This window comes from Balaenoptera musculus, chromosome 1 (genome assembly GCF_009873245.2).
Source record: "Balaenoptera musculus isolate JJ_BM4_2016_0621 chromosome 1, mBalMus1.pri.v3, whole genome shotgun sequence".
Classification (NCBI taxonomy): domain Eukaryota; kingdom Metazoa; phylum Chordata; class Mammalia; order Artiodactyla; family Balaenopteridae; genus Balaenoptera; species Balaenoptera musculus.
The window spans coordinates 154,870,465-154,890,603 of NC_045785.1; the positions used below are offsets into that span (position 1 = coordinate 154,870,465).

Genomic DNA, 20,139 nt, shown 5'->3' on the forward strand with positions numbered 1-20,139 from the left:
TGGAGAACTGGCCACAGACTGTCCCCCTCAGTGCCAGTTGGGTAGAAAGAAGCGGATAAAAGTTATGGTCACTTGACTACTCTAAAATCTTTCTCTAAGGAAGTGCTCACTAAGGGTCTCCTCAACCTCTTAATGAACCTGCCTCCTCTTAAGTATTTTGAAGGTGAGAATAGACTAATGTGTGAAGAATCAGTTTCTCAGTGCCTCCACTTCTCAGCCCATCCTCCTACATGGGCTGTATAGCACTTTTTTTAGAATGGGGGGATTCCTCAAGCGGAGCCTCTGGCAAGACAGAAAGAAGGGCATTTTAATACCCTCCCACTCTGGAGCATTAAATCATCACAACCCTCATATTCCAAAAAAATCTTTTACAAAGTATGAGGGTGTGAATGGAGACAGGTTTTATCTGCCACTCTTGCTTGGAATCACTGATAACCCTTAGCCTTCTGTGTCATGCACATGTCAGCTAAGAGGATGCTTTGACCCTTACTCAACTGAGTAATCTCCTTCCAAGGGCTGGAACTCATCCTTCCCTGACATGTCTGAACTTTGATTCCTAGTGAGAGGCAGAAGAAGCCTTGAAGAAAATCTGGCCAAATATATTTGAACAATTTCTTGCCTTAGGAAACATAAGTTAGTGAATGATACTGAACTTTTTCAAAAAAGAAAATCCAGCATACCTTCAAGTTCTGAATGTCAATTCTCTTTGTGCATACAGCTTCTGAGATGTGTGAGATGTAGGAATCAGTTTAATGAAAATTGGGTACCTGTCCACATTCCCCTCCCCCCAAATACATACATTTGTTTTAAAATGGAATCTTGGGACTTCCCTGGTGGTCCAGTGGCTAAGACTCTGCGATCCTAATGCAGGGGGTATGGGTTCGATCCCTGGTCAGGGAACTAGATCCCACATGCCACAACTAAGAGTTTGTATGCTGCAACTAAAGATCCTGCCTACTGCAACTAAGAACCGATGCAGCCAAATAAATAATTAATTAGTATTTTTTAAAAAATGGAATCTCATTTATAATCTTGCTCTATAAAGCAGAGTTTGGGTGACAAAGGAATTATAGAAGAATAATCATTCAATTTCTTAAAGGAACTGGTTAGTGAAGTTATGATTAATGTATATCTACCTCTAGCTATATCTCTATCTATATATCTATATATATCTTTATCTATATATACATATATTCTCCACAGCAGTATCCATTATAGTGAAATTTTGGTACAATGGGGACAAAGAGAGCATTTATAGGTTTCCTGAGGTGGGGCGGGGTGGGGGTCGGGATTAAAATAAATTATGTACAAAGGATCAGAGACCAGAATAGCTTATAATCAGCAACAAAATCTGATCAAAATAGACTTCTTCTAATAGTAACACCAGAAGCTAAAAGACAGTGGAATATTATCTTCAAAACACTGAAATAAAGCAATTTCCAGCCTGGAATTCTATACTTACCCAAATATCATTCAATGCAAAAGAAGATTAAGAATATTTTCAGATAGGTAAGGTATCAAAAATTTATCTTCCAGGCAACTATTTCTGGATGCAAGCCACCAAAATGAGGGAATAAACCATGGAAAAGTAAGATATAGGATACAAGAGAAAAGATAAGGGAATTTCCAAAGTGATGGCAAAGGAAAATGACAGTATGACAGCTATGCCCTGATATATATGACATCGGTTTTGGCTGTAGCATTGTAACTCAAGAGACAGACATGCGGAGGAGAGTTATCAAGGTATCTTCTGCTCTTGTAGTATTTTTTTATCCTGTAAATACCTGGGTGAACATGGCCCAGATTCTTAGCAGTACCTGGCTGGCCAGCATCATGCAATGTTGAAGCTCCTGCCTGCCCTGCCACACGCACCAGTCAAGAACCCTCATTTCATGCCAGAGGGGTCCTTCACTTACTTATGTTGATAACTAGAGTTGACTAGGGTGAACTCAGAAGCAGAAAAAGCAGAGCCACCTATTGCTCCTGACAGGATTTCTAACAGATAGCTGGTGCCTGGGCCATGTCACAGACCAGCTGAGGACCTAACTATGGGCCTTATGTCATGGCCTTGGCCACTGACTTCCACCCACAAGATCTCATAAGACTCATAGAAGCTGAAGCCAAATAGCTCAGGGAGATCGTTCCAACTATTTTTTTAAGTAGAGCCTTTCTCCAAGGGTGGCTATATTATTTCTTTCCTTACACAGCTAGATGTGTGCTTGCTTCTGAATTTTTATATCAATCACCTTTACAATCATTTATATGTAAAAAAGCAATTAATAAAATAATTAAATATTTGGTTGAGAAAAACAGATGGAAAAGAAAAATATATACTTATGAAGGATATTAGAAACATGGGGACAGATTTATGAAAGAATACATTAATATTTATATAATGTGCATGATTCTATTGAAACTGCATACAATTATCAAAGTATGTGGCCTGAGCCTAGAAGGCAATATTCTAAAATCAATAGTTTTGTAAGAGGGGTGGGAACATGAGTGATATCTTTTAAGTTCTTTAAACTGATGGTTATATCATTTTTGCAATTGAGAAAATACAGGTACAACTGCATCCTGTAGCTCTATAAATGACCACAATAGTTGTGAATTGCTCCAGCTTATACTTCTAAGATGTTCCCAAAAGCCATTGCCATAATATGCATTTATACTTGCTGTTTCCACAGTCCCTCCTCCCACTCTCTCTTTGATCCACCATTCCACTGAGATAGTGTTTCTCAAGGTCACCATAATGCACATTCCAATGGTTAATCATCAGTCCTCACCTTATATAGCCTATCATCAGTATTTGGCACAGTTTGCCACTCCTTTGTATTTTAACGCTTATCTGTAAATACTTCAGTATGCAGCTCTTGTCGACGAAAATTAATCAATAGTCAATCTATGAAAGAAGTGGAAAATTTCAATTTGAGCCAAATTTGAGAATTATAACCCAGGGACAGCATCTGAGAAAGCTCCAAGAACTGTTTTGCCTGTTAGAAGTCAAGGCACAGTTTTTGTGAAGTTTTTTGAGACAGAGTGCTGTACATTAAATGATATATTATTGACAGTTTACACAGTTCAGATCTAAGTGTCACTGTGGCCCCTTACAAAATCAAAAAGAAGTGTTATCTTTTAAGAGCTGTTTTTTTGGTGCTAGGTGAATGTTGCTTTTTCAGGTATTTCTACTGATGGGGATGGTTTGGTCAATGCATAATGCAGATACACAATGCACAGTAGAGGACAGAGAGGAGGCCAGAGGGCAGAGAAAATATTTTATATTTAAATTTTTCTTGTCTTGCCATAAAATATGAATTTTATTTCACACTCTAAAATATATCACATAACAATAATATAATATAAAATATAATTATTACATCTAAAATAATGAACAGTAACTTCTCAGTCTCATCAAATATCTAGTCAGTGTTCCAATTTCCAATTATCTCAGACATGTTGGAATTATTTTTCAGTTTGATTGTTGAGTCAGGATCTAAATACAGTCCACATACTATGACTAGTTGGTGTGTCTTTAAAGTTCCTTTTAACCTGCAGGTTCTCCTTCCTTCTTTTTTCTTCCCATGCAATTTCTTTATTGAGTAAACTGATAGTCCTTCCAATGTCTCCTTCCTTTTCAAAACACTTTCTTCTCTTGGTTTCTGAAATACTCCTTTCTCTTGGCTCTTCTACCTTACTGGCCACTCCTACTTAGTCTCCATCAGTGGCTCTTCCTTATCACTCTGACCTCTGAACACTGGAATGCTCAGGGTTTGGTCCTCAGTTATTTTGCTTCTTCAAGGAGATCTCATCCAGTCCAATGGCTCTGAATACCACCTAAATGTTGATGATTCTCAAGCTCTCCCCTGAACCCTGGACTTTTATATCTGACTATTCAATCTCCACAATTGTTTATCTAATAGACATCTCAAACTTAACACATCCCAAATTGAACTCTTAATTCTTCCCCCAAAATCTTCTTCTCCCACTGACTTGCTCCCCCAAAATGAGTAACTACTCTATCTTTCCAGAATCCCTGGAGTTATTCTTGATCCTTCCCTTGCTATCACACTCCCATCTAATCTAACAGCAAATTCTGTCATATTTACCCTCACACAATCTGACATCTTAGCCCTACCTTCGTCACTAATATCCTAATCTAAACCACTATTATCTCTTACTTGGATTATTGAAATTGCCACCTAATTTGTTTCCCTGCTTCTACTCTTTCTCTCCTTCAGTTTACCCCCACAAAGCAGCTAAAACAATCCTTTTCAATTGTGAATCAGATCATATCAGTATTCTACTCAATAGTAGATTAGGGATTACTGTATAGACTTTCCTTACAACAGATCTGCTCCCCTCCCCGACTCTCTGACCTTATCTCCCCACCTCTCTTCCCCATCCCACATCACCCCTGTCACATGATCTCTTCGTTGTTTCTCAGATACGTGAAGCACACTTTGATCTCAGGACTTTATGCCGTCTGTTCTTGGAACATCCTTCTACCATTTACCCACATGGCTTGCTACCTTACGTCCCTCTGGTCTGTGCCCAGATGTCTTTCTATTAATGAGGCCTTCTCTGAGCTCACTAACCCTTGTCCTTTGACTTATCCCCCCCAGTTTCCTTACTTGGTCTTTACCCATTTTTCTTCCCTCTTAGGCAGTGTATACACACACACACACACACACACACACACAATTTGTGAGGAAAGAAATCTCAATCTCCTCCTTATGAAGGAAGGATGATGTTACAGATGTATTATGATGCAATGAGGACCATATGCAGGACACTGGTAACATTATGAGGTCAGGATTTTTACTGAAATGTTTGCCTATGTGAAATGCATTAGACCAAAGTCAGTGTTTCTCCCTGCTAACATCCTAGTGGCAGCAACTCTTACTCCTACCCACAGTATGGGATTTTAAGATCAAAGGAATGAGACCTAGGGCAAAAACTGAGGTAACAGGGAGGCATTGTAACAACTGGAAAGTTTTCCAAGTTGGCAAATTTACATTGTTATTTCTGGACAGATATAAAAGATTCCTTATGTCCCTATGGATATCAGGGAAGAAAAACGTTTCAACCTTGCACTTCAGATTAGCAATTTCAGGACAGCCTTGAGAGGGTTTGAAAAATTGGTTGAACGTATAGCAGCCCAGAAAAGAGACGAAAGAGCTGGCTTTTTTATCCAGAAAGAAGGTAAGATCCGTGATCACAGGGCAGTCCAGTTGGGTCCGTTGATTAGAACTGGGAAGAGTTTTAAGCCATCATGGAGAAGCAACATACCTTAATAGCAAAAACATTGAATGGGGGGCCTCAAGTCCTCGTTCTGAATCTGTACTTGAATAGCTAAGTGGACTTGAGGAAGCTCTTTTCATTTTTCTGAATGTTAGTTGACTCAAGTGTAAAATTAGGGGGTTGGATTAAATGACATTTAAGCGTTCTTCTGTGGGGTCTACCATTTGATGGCTCACTGGTTGCCCTGGGACTCTCAGTAGTGCATAGTGACCATTAGCAAGCCACATGAGCCACCCTGACATCTCTTTACTTAATGATATCACAAGATCATAAAGACTTTTATAAGTAAGGCAAAGTTTCCTATCTCATCATGATTCACTCTCTGGGCCTCTCCCCACGTCTTTAAGCTAGAATAATTTCAAGCGTGAGAAGGTAAGGGAAAGGTGGTGAACAGTGGTCTGCGAGGATTATTAGCAGCAGATACCAACACAGAACTGAAAGTACAGCTCCATGGTCAAGGTTGAAGGGGAATGGTGTAGTGTGTAGCTTCAGAGCATTGAGGACAGCAGTGAAGAGCAAGGCTTAACAGCAGAGTAAAAGGCTAACGGAACAAATCCTGCTGCTGTGAGGAAAGAAGCAGGGCCCACATAACTGCTAAAGGGTCAGCATGGCCAGCCTCTTAATATACCAGGTTGTATAGTCATGAATAAGTGAAAATGTTGACTTTGGGTGTTCAAACCCAAAATTATTTGAATAGTATTTAAGAATTTACAAGTCACTTTAATAAATATAATTAAAAAATGAGAGGTACGGATAAATCATCTCTCAAGTCATTCAATTCCTAAGTGTTACAGCTGATGCAGACCTTTCAGATATGCTTTTGTTAGATGACAGAGAATTTGGCTGCGCTTTCTAAACTACTCAATAAGCTTTCATTTTTCCCTAGTCAGTTTGTTTTAACTCTCTCTATAACTGATTTTCCAAACCCTTGCCACTTTTTCTGAATCCTCTACAGGAACTCACCTCCGCTCAGTCAAGCTTCCAACATCATAAATGAAAGCAAAGCCAAAAGACAAGAATTCTCTCAAACTCCCTTTCTTCCACTTCCAAATTACCTGAAGCAGCACCTGTACTTTCTTCCACTTTCTTCCATCCCTCCTCCCCTCCAAAGCTATCACCTTGCTGCAACAACTGCAAAACCTCCTTTTCCACTGGCTTTGTCTTCTAAAACTAAAATTATAACAATGGTCCTGACCTTGACTTTCTCTTCCTTTTAAGCTGTATGTCTTTCCTTTGCTTCTCCACTAAATTTCCCCATAGTGTCACCACTTTGTTTTCAATCAACTCAAGTCTGGCTTCCCTCATCACTTTGCTGAAAAAATGCTTTTTACCAAGGTATTTGATCACCTCATATGCCTGCCAAATTCAATAACTTGTTTATATTTTCCAGCTTACTTGGCCATTTCACTACATTAACAGTTAGCTGCCACTGTTTCTAGAAATTTTCTCCTTCAGTGTCTCTCATCACACCACTCTCTTATTTTTTCCTCTTGTAATTCTTTCTTTGCCTCTTTTTTTCTTGAGCTTTGCCTGTGTTGTCTCTCAGTCTTCTAGCATAGACATCATCTACCTAGTCTCCTAAGCCAGGTGTCTTGGTATAAATTTTGACTATTTTATGATATCTCACTCTTGGGTTATTATAGCAGCCTCTTGATATAATGGTCTTCTTGCCAAGAGTTATTCCTTTCTGTATACTTCTGCAGGGAGATTTTCCTTTAAAAATCTGTTTTGAATTGCCACATTCCTGGCTTACTAGCTCACCCTTAAATTCCATATACATTAACTTGGCATCCAGGTCTATTCACAGTCATCCCTTAACCTACATTTCCAGCTGCAGCTCCTGGAACGTCCCTTCATGCACCTCTGCCCTAACATGAATCTTTCAGCATTTCCAAGCATGGCATACTCTTAATGACTCTGATTTTGCACATGTCATCCCTGCAATGTGTAGTGCATTTCCTCCCATTTTTGTGCCTATAAACTCTTGCTCATTTTTCAAGACCCAAATCAAATACCACTTCTTCATAAAAACTTCCAAACTTTCCCTAAGCAAAGCCATCCTTAGAACTTTTGACGCACTTTATTGGCATCACAAGGAATATACCTGCTAATCTTAAGCTGCAGAAATTTATATACATGTGAGTATTAAATACCTGCCCCTTCTTTCCTGCATTGAACTGTGAGTGCTTTGAAGGCTTTGTAACCCCAGGGTTAGCCCAGAGTTTGAAGCCAGGAAGTACTCCTTAAAGGTGTGCTAAATTAACAAGTTAACCTTGCTTACATTTACAAGCTTAGAATTACAAAGCCACACTGAAAATTTCCTTCTTCTGTAGTATATATGTTTGTATACACAGACACACACACATACTTATATATATATTTACAGAGAGAGAACATATCTATATTATAGACATATAGATATATATTTTATGATATATTATAATTATACTATAATGTACTATATTATAGTTTATATGTATATGTATATATATTAGATTTGATCAAAACTTAGTACTGCTAGATAAATTACCTTTATGACAGGGACTAAACTGAAAGGCTGAGAAGGGAGAAATGTAATATGAACTTTGATCAAACTGCTAATACTGGCATACATTCATATTCCCTTGTAAATACAGGACGATAGGGTCTACCTCTCACCATAGGCAGGAAGTTAAGAACTAGAGAGAACGTTTCTAATGGGACAGTTGTTTACCTCAAAAATGATACCAAGTACATTGCAGGATTTCATCTGTACAATATTGTTCTTAAATCTTCTTGTCAATTACCCAATAGAATTAAAATCATCCCAGGAAAGGAAAGTCTTATAATCCTCATCCAGTGGCATTTAGAATGAGACACCTATCTTGTACTAGTTGGTATGAATTTAAAACAGCTAAGCTATTTGGATCTCTCATATGAATATCAAACTTAATATGACCAAGATTGAATGGTTTATTTTCCCCAAGAATTATGGTCCTTATTCATTTGCCCTTGTTTTGGTAAATAGTACCAACATCTGCTGAGTTTTGAAATTAGAAACACGAGTGTCATCCTAGAACAGGGTTTCTCAACCTTGACACCACTGACATTTGGGGCTGGATAATTCTTTGTTCTGTATATGTGTACGTGTGTGAGGCCGGGGGTGGGGCAGGCTATCCTGTGCATTGCAGAATGTTTAGTGGCATCTCTGGCCTCTACCCACCAGATGTCAGTAGCACCCCCATCCTTAGTTGTAACAATCAAAAAATGTCTGCAGACGTTGCCAAATAGCTCTGTGAGAGAGGGAGGGCAAACACTCTGAATGGCAACCATTACAATAGAATCCAGCCTGTCCTTCAATCACAACTTTGTCCCCAACAACTTCCAAGCTATTAGCAAGTCTTTGCAATTCTACTTCCAACCATATCTCACCATCTCAGTGTTATCTCTTCGATGCCTATACCACTTATCATCCAGTTGATGACACTTTCAAGAGTGAAAGGGGGTGTTATTAATAATTAAGTTGAGGGACTTCCCTGGCGGTCCAGTAAAAAATAAAATAATAAAATTTGGGCAAGAAAAAAAAAAAAAGAATTGCTCTTTGCTCACTTCTATGTTCCACCCAAGATTAGTTCTAGCAAACACTCCTGTTAGTAAAACTTTTTCCCAATAGGAAAGAAGTAATTCACTTTCTTATCTTTGTATTCCTGAACAAAATGCCTAAAATAATTGAGACAAAATCTATGGAGGAGATACTAAACACCAAAGAAAAATATTTTCTTCTAAGTAATATTCTAGCCAAGAGCCTAGTTATGTTCCCATGAAAAGATCTTTAAACTTTAGAAGAATATGGTTTTTATAGGTTGAAATAATGAAATAGATTAGAAAATGGGAAAAAAGCAGCTGAAAAATGCAATGTATTTGAATTTTATGACAATGTTCTTGTGCTTTGTTACAATGCAGATGCAATTGATTATGACAAGTTTTATGCGACAGTACAGGAACTCTTTGGTCCAGAAGTGAAGAATCAAGATGTGAAATGCTTTTACAGGAAACTCTGCAACAACCCTGATGCATCTATAGACTGGTGTGAGGTAGTCATTTTTCATGTTTTTAATATGAAATCCAGGTATTATTTTTCTTTGTTCAGCAAAAATAATTAAAATGTTGCTCCCACAGGGGTTAAACCCACAGTGTGTGTGTGGCACATTTAAATGCCTATACCCATAAAGGCATGGCACTGCCCATAATTAAAAGAGAGTAAGGCAGACAGATGTTTGACCTTCATTACATTCTAAATGAGGTATTCTTTTTCAGTAGTGTCAGTTTATACAAATTTCAGTGTATCCATATTTTTAAGAGAAGAAAAAGGCTGAGGTTGACCAACTAATGTTTCCTGAGTCATTTTCTGATTGGTACAGTATTGACTCCTTAGATATCACTCTGGTGTTGTTGGAAGAACATATAGAAGCATGTTTGGTTGCAAAGTAATCTATGAACTATGGAAAAGGGGGAGGGAGAGTCTCCAGTCCTCATTTAAACTCACAGAAGACTACATTCTATAGATTTGTTTCTAAATCTAAAAGGATTTGAGGTAACTTACAATTGAAAAAATTGCACACTGCATACAGAGTAATCAAAGTGATTTTTAAATTATCTGGCTCTCTCTGAAAAATCAGTAGGTATAGTAGGCAAAAGAAAAAGCAAGGATTTAATGGATTTGACTATCACATTTAAGGAGCTGGTAAATATGTATAAATAGAACTTTGAATACAAGATATAGAAAAGATACATCTCAACTATATACAGGGCCATCACAAAATTGACCATGGGGAAAGCTAAAAATAACATTTCAATAAATTCCAATATAATAAAATTATAAACCAATAATAAATGATAGCTCAAATCCCCAAAACCAAGCAAACAAACAAATTCATCAATTAATTTTGGGAAAAAAATTGCAAACAAAAAATGTTTCTATTAAGCCTTTAAAGAACATGTAATTCCCACATTGAAACTGAGAAAGACCCTGCGGGACCTTCCCGGTGACAGAATCCTCTGTGTCCCTGCTAGTTGTTGATTGGGAAAAGCAGCTATAGAAATACACCATGACCTCCTAGGCCCTCCATGTAGAACAAAGAATAGGCAGTTAATGTTTGGGGAAGCAAAGAATGCAGAAACAAAGATAGGCGATTCAGGCAGGAGAGTAGCCATAACTTAAGCAGTTATGGCTGTAACTTAAACAGTTAAACATAATAACTCAGTCACAAAGACTCCCAGTTCTGTTTCAAAGGTAAAGATAAGCCTCTAGCATATTCCTAAGTTGTTCTGAAGATACTAAAACCCACACCAGGTTAACTGTAAGTTAACCAGAAGTTGCCTGCATCAGTATGCCCCCAGCATGTAGCCCCCAGACTGGTTAGAACCAGAAAACTGAAAATTGAGATTCCAAGACATCAGCTAATCAGGGAATTGAGCACAAGCTGATCACACACCCTGATTCTCTGCATCTGACTTATTTCACTTAGCATAATATCCTCAAGGTCCAACCATGTTGTTGTAAACAGCAAGATTTCCTTTTATCTAAATTTAGCAACTTCAAGAAAGCATTTGACAAAATTCAACATCCATTCATGATAGAAACTCTTACCAAAGTGGGTATAGAGGAAACATATCTCAACATAATAAAAGCCATTTATGACAAGCCCACAGCCAATATAATACTCAATGGTGGAAAGCTGAAAGCCTTCCCACTAAAATCTGGAACAAAACAAGAATGCTCACTTTCACCACTTCCATTCAACATAGTATTGGGAGTCCTTGCCACAGCAATCAGACAAGAAAAAGAAATGAAATGTATCCAAATTGGAAGAGAGGAGGTAAAAATTGTTACTATATGCAGATGACATGATAGTATATAAAGAAAACCCTAAGGACTCCACACAAAAACTACTAGATCTAATAAATGAATTCAGCAAAGTAGCAGGATACAAGATTAACATTCAGAAATTGGTTGCATCTCTTTACACTAACAATGAAAGATCAGAAATGGAATGTAAAAAAATAATACCTTTTAAAATTGCACCAAAAAAACAAATAAATAAATAAAATACCTAGGAATAAACCTGACCAAGGAGGTGAAAGACTTGGTGAAAGTCTTTCAGGTGAAAGACACTGAGAACTATAAAACATTAATAAAGGAAATTAAAGCTGATTCAAAGAAGTGGAAAGATATCCTATGCCCTTGGATTGGAAGAATTAATATTATTAAAATGGTAATACTACCCAAAGCAATCTACAGATTTAATGCAATCCCTATCAAATTACCATGACATTTTTCACAGAACTAGAGCTAATAATACTAAACCTTATATGGAACCATAAAAGACCCAGAATTGTCAAAGCAGTCCTGAGGAAAAAAAAAAAAAAAAAAAAAAAAAAACCAATGTGGGAGGCATAACTCTCCCAGACTTCGGACAATACTACAAAGCTACAGTAATCAAAACAGTGTGGTATTGGCACAAAAACAGATTTACAGATCAATGGAACAGAATGGAGAGCCCAGAAATAAACCCACACACCATGGTCAGTTAATCTTTGACAAAGGAGGCAAGAATGTACAATGTGAAAAAGACAGTCTCTTCAGCAAGTGGTGCTTGAAAGTTGGACACCTGCATATAAATCAACAAAGTTAGAACATACCCTCATACCATGCACAAAAATAAACTATGGCTTAAAGACTTAAACATAAGACATGAAACCATAAAATTCCTAGAAGAGAGGATAGGCAATATATTCTCTGACATAAATCGTACCAACAATTTCTTAGGTCAATCTCCCAAGGAAATATAAATAAAAACAAAAGTAAACAAATGGGACCTAATCAAACTTACAAGCTTTTGCACAGCGAAGGAAACCATAAAAAAAAAAAAAAGAAAAGACAACCTATGGAATGGGAGAAAATATTTGCAAAAGATGCAACCAACAAGGGCTTAATCTCCAAAATATACAAACAGTTCATACAACTCAACGACAACAAATAGATATTTCTCCAAAGAAGACATACAGGTGGCCAGTAGGCACATGAAAAGATGCTCAACATCATTAGTTATTAGAAAAATGCAAATCAAAACTACGAGATACCACCTCACACTGGTCAGAATGGCCATCATTTAAAAAATCTATAAATAAGAAATGTTGGAGAGGGTGTGGAGAAAAGGGCCCTCCTACACTACAATGTTGGTAGGAATGTAAGTTAGTGTAGCCACTGTGGAAAACAGTATGGAGGTTTCTCAAAAAACTAAAAATAGAACCGCCATATGATCCAGAAATCCCACTCCTGGGCATATACCCAGACAAAATTACACCCACCCTTATGTTCATAGCAGCACTGTTCACAATAGCCAAGACATGGAAACAACCTAAATGCCCATCAGCAGATGAACAGATAAAGAAGATGTGGTGTATATGTATACAATGGAATACTACTCAACCATAAAAAAGAATGAAATAATGCCATTTGCAGCAACATGAATGCAAGTAGAGATTATCATACTAAGTGAAGTAAGTCAGAAAGGGAAAGACAAATACCATATAATATCACTTATATATGGAATCTAAAATATGACACAAATGAACCTATCTACAAAACAGAAACAGACTCACAGACATAGAGAACAGACATGTGGTTGCCAAGGTGGAGGGGGAGGAGAGGGAAGGACTGGGAGTTTGGGGTTAGTAGATGCAAACTATTACCTTTAGAATAGATGGACAACGAGGTCCTACTATATAGCACAGGGAACTACATCCACTCTTCTCGGATAAAACAATGGAAAAGAATATTAAAAAAATGTATATATTTGTAAAACTGAGTCACTTTGCTGTACAGCAGAAATTAGCACAACATTGTAAATCAACTATACTTCAATTTAAAAAATAGAGAATAAGAAAAAGAAACATTTATTATCTCACAAGTTCCATAGATCAGGAGTCTGGGCACAGCTTAACTGGGTCCTCTTCTCAGGGTCTCACAAGGCTGCAATCAAGGTATTCTCATTTAGAGGCTTGACTAGAGGAAAATCTGTTTCCAAGCTAATTCAGAGAGTTGGCAGAATTCAGTTACTTGTTTTTGTATGACTGAAGGACTCATCTCTTTATTGGCTGGAAGCTGGAGACTGGAAGCTGCCCTCATGTCTTAGAGGCTGTCTGCAGTTCTCTGCCACATAGCCCTCTACATAGACAGTTCACAACTTTGCTTCCTCAAGGCTGGCAGGAGAATCTCTATCTCCATAGTCCATGAAGACAGAGTCTTAAATAATATAATTATGAGAGAAACAGCCCATTTCATTTTCTTTATTCTTTTGGTTAAAAGCAAATCACAGGTTCTATGCATACTCAAGGGATGGAGATGATACAAAGGTGTGACTCATTGTATGTGTGTGGTGAGGAGTCACATTAGGATGTGTTCACCATAGAGACTTACTAGGAATATATTTAATCAAGGATCATATTTAATGGTGAAATACTAGAAACACTCCCATTAAAGTCAAGAACAAGAAAAGGATGCCTATTATCACCACTAGTCTTCAACATTTTATTGGAGGTTGTAAGTAAAGAAAAAAAAGTGATATGTAATAATCTATGAAAAAATACAAAATTGTCATTATTTGTGTATGATGTCTACCAGGCATATACAAGAGAATCACATTGCTAGCTATTAGAAGTAAGATGAAAGTTCAAGAGAATTCAATGAAGATAAACATGCATGAATCAGTAACTTTCATAAACGTCACCAATAACCCTTACAACACACACATAAAGCTAACAGGAAAAAAAGATTCCATTTGCAAGAGAAAAAAATAGCAGAAATATTATGGGATAAATCTATTAAGGAATGTATAAGGTTATGACAATTTTACTGAAGGAATAAGAGAAAATCTGGAAAATAATTGGGAGACTCAATTTGTAAAGAAAAAAATGGCCCACAAATTAACTTATAGATTTAATAGACTTCTTCAGGGATTGGCCAAAATAGCAGAGTAGGAAGGTTCTGAGCTTACCTCATTCGATGTGCACACCAAAATTACAACTATTTAAAGAGCAGCTACTGATGTCTTTTTCTGAAGACTAGCAGAAAAAATATTCTACAACTAAAGATATAAAGAAGAAACAACAAGATGGATAGGAGGAGTGGAGTCATGGGATAGTCAAGACCCATACCCCTGGGCAGGTGACCCAGAAATGGGAGAATAATCATAATTGCAGAGGTTCTCCCCAAGGAACAAGGGGTCCAAACCCCACAGTGAACACCCCACTCAGGGGTTCTGCACCAGGAAGATGAGCCCCCAGAATATTTGCCTTTGAAGGCCAGTGGGACTTACTTTCAGGAGAGCCAGAGGACTGTGGGAAATAAAGACTCCACTCATAAAGGGCACACATAAAATCTCACACACTATGAGACCCTGGACAGAAGAAGTAATGTGAAAAGAGCACGGGTCATAACCACTTGCTGATTTTGGAGAGCCTCCCGGAGAGGCAGGATGCAGCTGGGACTCACTGAGGGAACATAGACATGGGCAGCAGACAGTTTTGGGAACTCATACTATAAGGAAGACACTAGTGCTAACAAGTGCCATTTTGGAATCCTTCCTCTAGCTTGTTAGCAGGACCTGTCCTGTCCACCAGCCAGTTGGCACCAGTCCTGGGATGCCCCAGGCCAAGCAGCTAGCTGGGAAGGGACCCAGCCCCACCCACCAGCAAGTCAGCTGCCATAAGACCCCCTGAGATGTCAGCTGCCCCAGGACTCAGCCCCTCCCACCAGAGGACCCAAGACATGGCCTCACCCACCAGTTCGATAGCATTTGCCCCAGGACCCCTGGGACCCCACAGCCAGCCATCGGACCCAGCCTCACCCACCAATGGGTGAACACAACTCTGGGAACCCCAGGTCTCTCAGCCAGAGACCCCAGGACACAGCTCTGTCAACCAGTGTGTCAGCACTAGACCCAGGGCCCAGTCTCACCCACCAGTGGGCAGACACCAAGCCTGGGACCCCCTGGGCCACAACCCAACCCACAAGTAGGTGAATACCAACCCCAGGACCATTAAGTCCTTAAAGCCAGCCAGACAGGACCCAGCCACCCACCAGTGGCTGGCAGCCTCTACACAAGGCAGGGCCTGGCAACTAACTGGATTGGGAGGCAGCCACAGTAGACAGCCTGTCACAACAGAATGACCCATGCCACCCACATAGAGGGTACCCCTGGAGCATATACTCTGATGACCAGAGAGGAATGTGCTATTGGTCCTCATAGGATATTCCCTACATAAGTCCACTTCTCCAAGACTGGGAAATATAACCAACCTACAAAATACGTAGAAATAAAAACAGAGCAAAATGAGGCAACGGAGGTATATGTTCTAAACAAAGGAACAAGATAAAACCTGAGAAGAACTAAGTGAAGTGGAAATAATATACCCAATAAAAAGTTCAAAGTAATGATCATAATGATAATCAAAGAACTTGGCAGAACGTTGGATGAACAGAGTGAGAAGTTTAACAAAGAGTTAGAAAATACAAAGAACAAAATAGAGATGAAAAACACAACAATTGGAATTAAAAATACACTAAAAGGAATCAACAGTACAGTAGATGATACAGAGGAATGTTCAGCAAACTGAAAGACAGAGTGGTAGAAATCATTCAAGCTGAAAGGAAAAAAGAATTAAAAAATGATAACAATTTAAGAGACTTCTGAGACAACAAGTATACTAACATTTGCATTATTGGGGTCCCAAAAGGAGAAGAGAGAAAGGGGCAGAAAACATATGTGAAGACATAATAGCTGAAAACATTCCTAACCTGGGGAAGGAAACAGACATCCAGGTCTAGGAAGCATAGAGAGTCCCAAACAGGATCAACCCAAAGAGGACCATACCAAAACACACTGTAATTAAAATGGCAAAAATTAAATATTGAGAGAGAATACTAAAAGCAGCAAGGGAAAAGCAACAAGTTACCCACAAGGCCACTCCCATGAGGTTATCAGCTGACTTTTCAGCAGAAGCTCTGCAGGTCAGAAGGGAATGATGCAACATATTTAAAGTGATGAAGGGAAAAGCCTACAAACAAGAATACTCTACCCAGCAAGGCTATTGTTCAGCTCTGAAGGAGAGAAAAAAGACAAGCAAAAGCTAAAAACCTTCAGCACCACAAAACCAGCTTTACAAGGAATATTAAAGGGACTTCTTTAAGTAGAAAGGAAAGGGCACAACTAGGAATATGAAAATTACAAACGGAAAAAATCTCATTGGAAAAGGCAAATATGCAGCAAAAGTACTAGATCAACCACTTATAAAGGTAACAGAAAGGTTAAAAGACAAAAATAGTAAAATCATCTCTATACACAATAAGTAATTAAGTGATACCCAAAACAAAAGTATGTAAAATAGGATGCCAAAAGCAGTAAACTTGGGAGGGGGAGTAAAAATGCAGGGTTATTAAAATGTGTTCAAACTTAAGAGATCAATAACTTAAAATAATAACATATCTGTCTAGCTATCTGGATATAGATATAGATTGCTACATATAAACCTCACATGGTTTGGGTAACCACAAACCAAAAATCTATAATAGATACATACACAAAAAAGAGAAAGTAATTCAAAGGTAATGTTAAAGAAGTCATCAGCTAACAAAAGATCAAAAAAAAAAAAAAAAAAAAAGGAATGGAACCAAAACCCCTACAAAACAACCCCCAAACAATGACCAAAATGGCAATAAATACATATCTATCAATAATTACTTTAAATAAAAGTATTTATATTTATAAAGTATAAAATATAAAAAAAGTGTATATTATATTTATTTATAAATATAAATACTCCAATCAAAAGATATAGAATTGATACAAAAACAAGATCAAAATATATGCTGCTTACAAGGGACTCACTTCAGATCTAAAGATACACATAGACTGGAAGTGAGGGGATGGAAAAAGATATTCCATGCAAATGAAATGAAAAGAAAGCCAGTAGAGCAATACCTAGACAAAACAGACTTTAAAACAAAACCGTAACAAGAGACAAAGAAGGTCATTACATAATGATCAAGGGATAAATACAAGAAGTTATAGCAGTTGTAAATATATACATACCCAACATAGGAGCACCTAAATACATAAAGCAAAGATTAACAGACATAAAGGGAGAAATTGACGGTAACACAATGATAGTAGGAGACTTTTAACACCCCACTTACAATAATGGACAGATCATCCAGACAGAAAGTCAGTAAGGAAACATTGGTCTTAAATGACACATTAGACCAGATAAACTTAATAGGTCTATATAGAACATTCCATAAAAAGGCAGCAGAATACACATTCTTTTTTAAAATTTTTGCAACTTTTTATTTTATTTTTTAAATTGAAGTATAGTTGATTTACAATGTTTCAGGTATACAGAAAAGTGATTCATATATATATATATATATATATATTCTTTCAGATTCTTTTCCATTATAGGTTATTACAAGATATTGAATACAGTTCCCTGTGCTATACAGTAGGTCCTCATTGTTTATCTATTTTATATAAGAATACATATTCTTTTCAAGTGTACATGGAACATTCTCCAGGACAGAGAAGGACAAATACTGTACAATTTCACTTATATGTGGAATTAAAAAACTCAACAAATGAACAAATATAACTAAATAGAAACAGAATCATAGATACAGAGAAAAAACATGTGGTTTCCAGAGGGGAGGGCTGTCGGGGGAGGTGAGAAATAGGTGAGGGAGATGAAGAGATACAAACTTCCAGTTACAAAATAAGTGAACCACAGGTATGAATTATACAGTGTGGGGAATATAGTCATAATTATATAATATCTTTGTATGTTGGCAGATGACAAATAGACTTATCACGGTTATAGTTTTGAAATGTGTAGAAACACTGAATTTCTATGTTGTGTACCAGGAACTAACATAGTGTTGTAGGTCATTTATACTTCAAAAACAAATAAACAGAACTCATAGAAAAAGATATCAGATTTGTGTTTACTGAGGTGGGGGTGGGAGTAGGGAGAATTGGCTGAAAGTGGTCAAAAGATACAAACTTCCAGTTGTAAGATGAAGAAGTATTAGGGATGTAATGTACAACACGATAAATATAATGAACACTGCTGTAGGTTACATATGGAAGTTGTTAAGAGAGCAAACCCTAAGAGTTCTCGTCACAAGCAAAAATATTTTTTCTACTTTAATTTTATATCCATGAGATGATGGATGCTCACTAAACGTATTTAGGTCATAATTCCATGAGGCATGTAAGTCAAATCATTATGCTGTGCCCCTTAAACTTATACAGTGCTGTATGTCAATTATATCTCTAAAACTGGAAGAAAAAAAATTAATAGAATTACAATAAAACTGATTTTTGGAATTAATACAGCTAAACTAATACATAGCCCAGCACACCAGTAATTGAATTTCAATACAACCTTGTATTTTTGATAATTCTTATAAATATTTTAGGTTGCTTATGTTAACTGAAAAACTCTAACAAACTTCTGGTGAGCAATAACAAAGGCTTGGACGCCTGTAGACGAGCATGAAGATTCTACTGTGGAGTATGTTTCTGAAGCATGTTCTTTTTTTGCAAGAAATGAAAAGTAAAAGTATGGTTTTTACTTAGATCTGTACTTAATTATGACATCGAAAGAGAAAATATGAAAGCAAAATATATATGAAAACATCTAAATTAGGTCATGATAGACATGAAAAGGGGTTACTGGGGTACAAGTTTCATATGTCAAAGAGAATGATTTCTGATTGCTGAGCTTATGAGATTTTTTTTTCTTTCTCTCTTCTTTCTTTCTTCCTTCCTTTTTTCCTCCCTCCCTCCCTTTCTCCCTCCCTCCCTTCCTTCCTTCCCTCCTTCCTTCCTTCCATCCTTCTTTCCATCCTTCCTTCCTTCCTTCCTTCCTTCCGTGGTTTGTGTGCTTGAATTTCTAATGCAATAGTTTCAGACCACTAAAAATGCAAAAATGAGTGTATAACAAATGATTCATGTCAATATCAATAATTTATGCCTTTCAGGAAGTTACATAAGTCTGTTTATATTATATTACACACTTAGATTCAGGAAATCAATGCTCTAAAAATGTCCCATAATGACAACAAATGAGACACAGTATAGTTCATTTTTACATGGAATTCTACATCAGCTGAGAATTTGGCCTCTGTGTATTTTGTAGGGATATCTGTTTTGAGGAAAGATAATTATGTTACAAATTTTTGTTGTTACTGTAAATAAATAAAGCACTTTCTTGTCCTTGCAAAAAAACAAAACAAAAAAACCCCAAAAAACAAAAACAACAACAAAAAAAACTAAATTCAGACTTTTCATTGTGTAGATGAGGAAATTGAGCCTCAGTCTCTCCCTCATCCATTCCTTCTTTTTCTCCTTCTCTTTCCCTTTTCAGCTAGAACATCATGACCATATTACTTTTTTTCCCAAAACCTCCCATGTATGTTCTCATTTAATCTTCACAACAGCCCCATGATGTAGATTATGGAGGATAATGTTATTGCAATAATAAAGAGGAAGAAAATGAAGCACAGAAAGGTTAACTGACTTGTCTAAAGCCACACAAAAAAATTGGTTTCGGTCTTGGAGTTGAGATTTTCTCCCTCTCTATCCAGCAATTTCAAATTACATTATCCTGTTACATCCCTTGGGTTCCTATAAATTATATGCAAGTTTTAGAAAAGTTTGTGACCAGCCTCTGGCACACTGTATGTATATGAAAAATAACTTTGAAAAATTGGTGCAGGAAGTTTCTTTTTTTATTTTT

At 37.3% G+C, this 20,139-nt stretch overlaps 1 protein-coding gene across 2 annotated transcripts in view; it reads left to right on the plus strand.

The window, feature by feature from the left end:
• The first annotated feature begins 5,057 nt into the window (after positions 1–5,057).
• WDR64 (WD repeat domain 64) overlaps positions 5,058–20,139 on the plus strand; it is a 151,920-nt gene continuing 136,838 nt past the window's right edge. For both annotated transcript variants that reach the window (XM_036837824.1, XM_036836998.1), the window contains exons 1-2: positions 5,058–5,202; positions 9,244–9,374. In XM_036837824.1, the coding sequence (XP_036693719.1) occupies positions 5,058–5,202; positions 9,244–9,374 (276 nt within the window). The remainder of the gene's footprint in view (positions 5,203–9,243; positions 9,375–20,139) is intronic.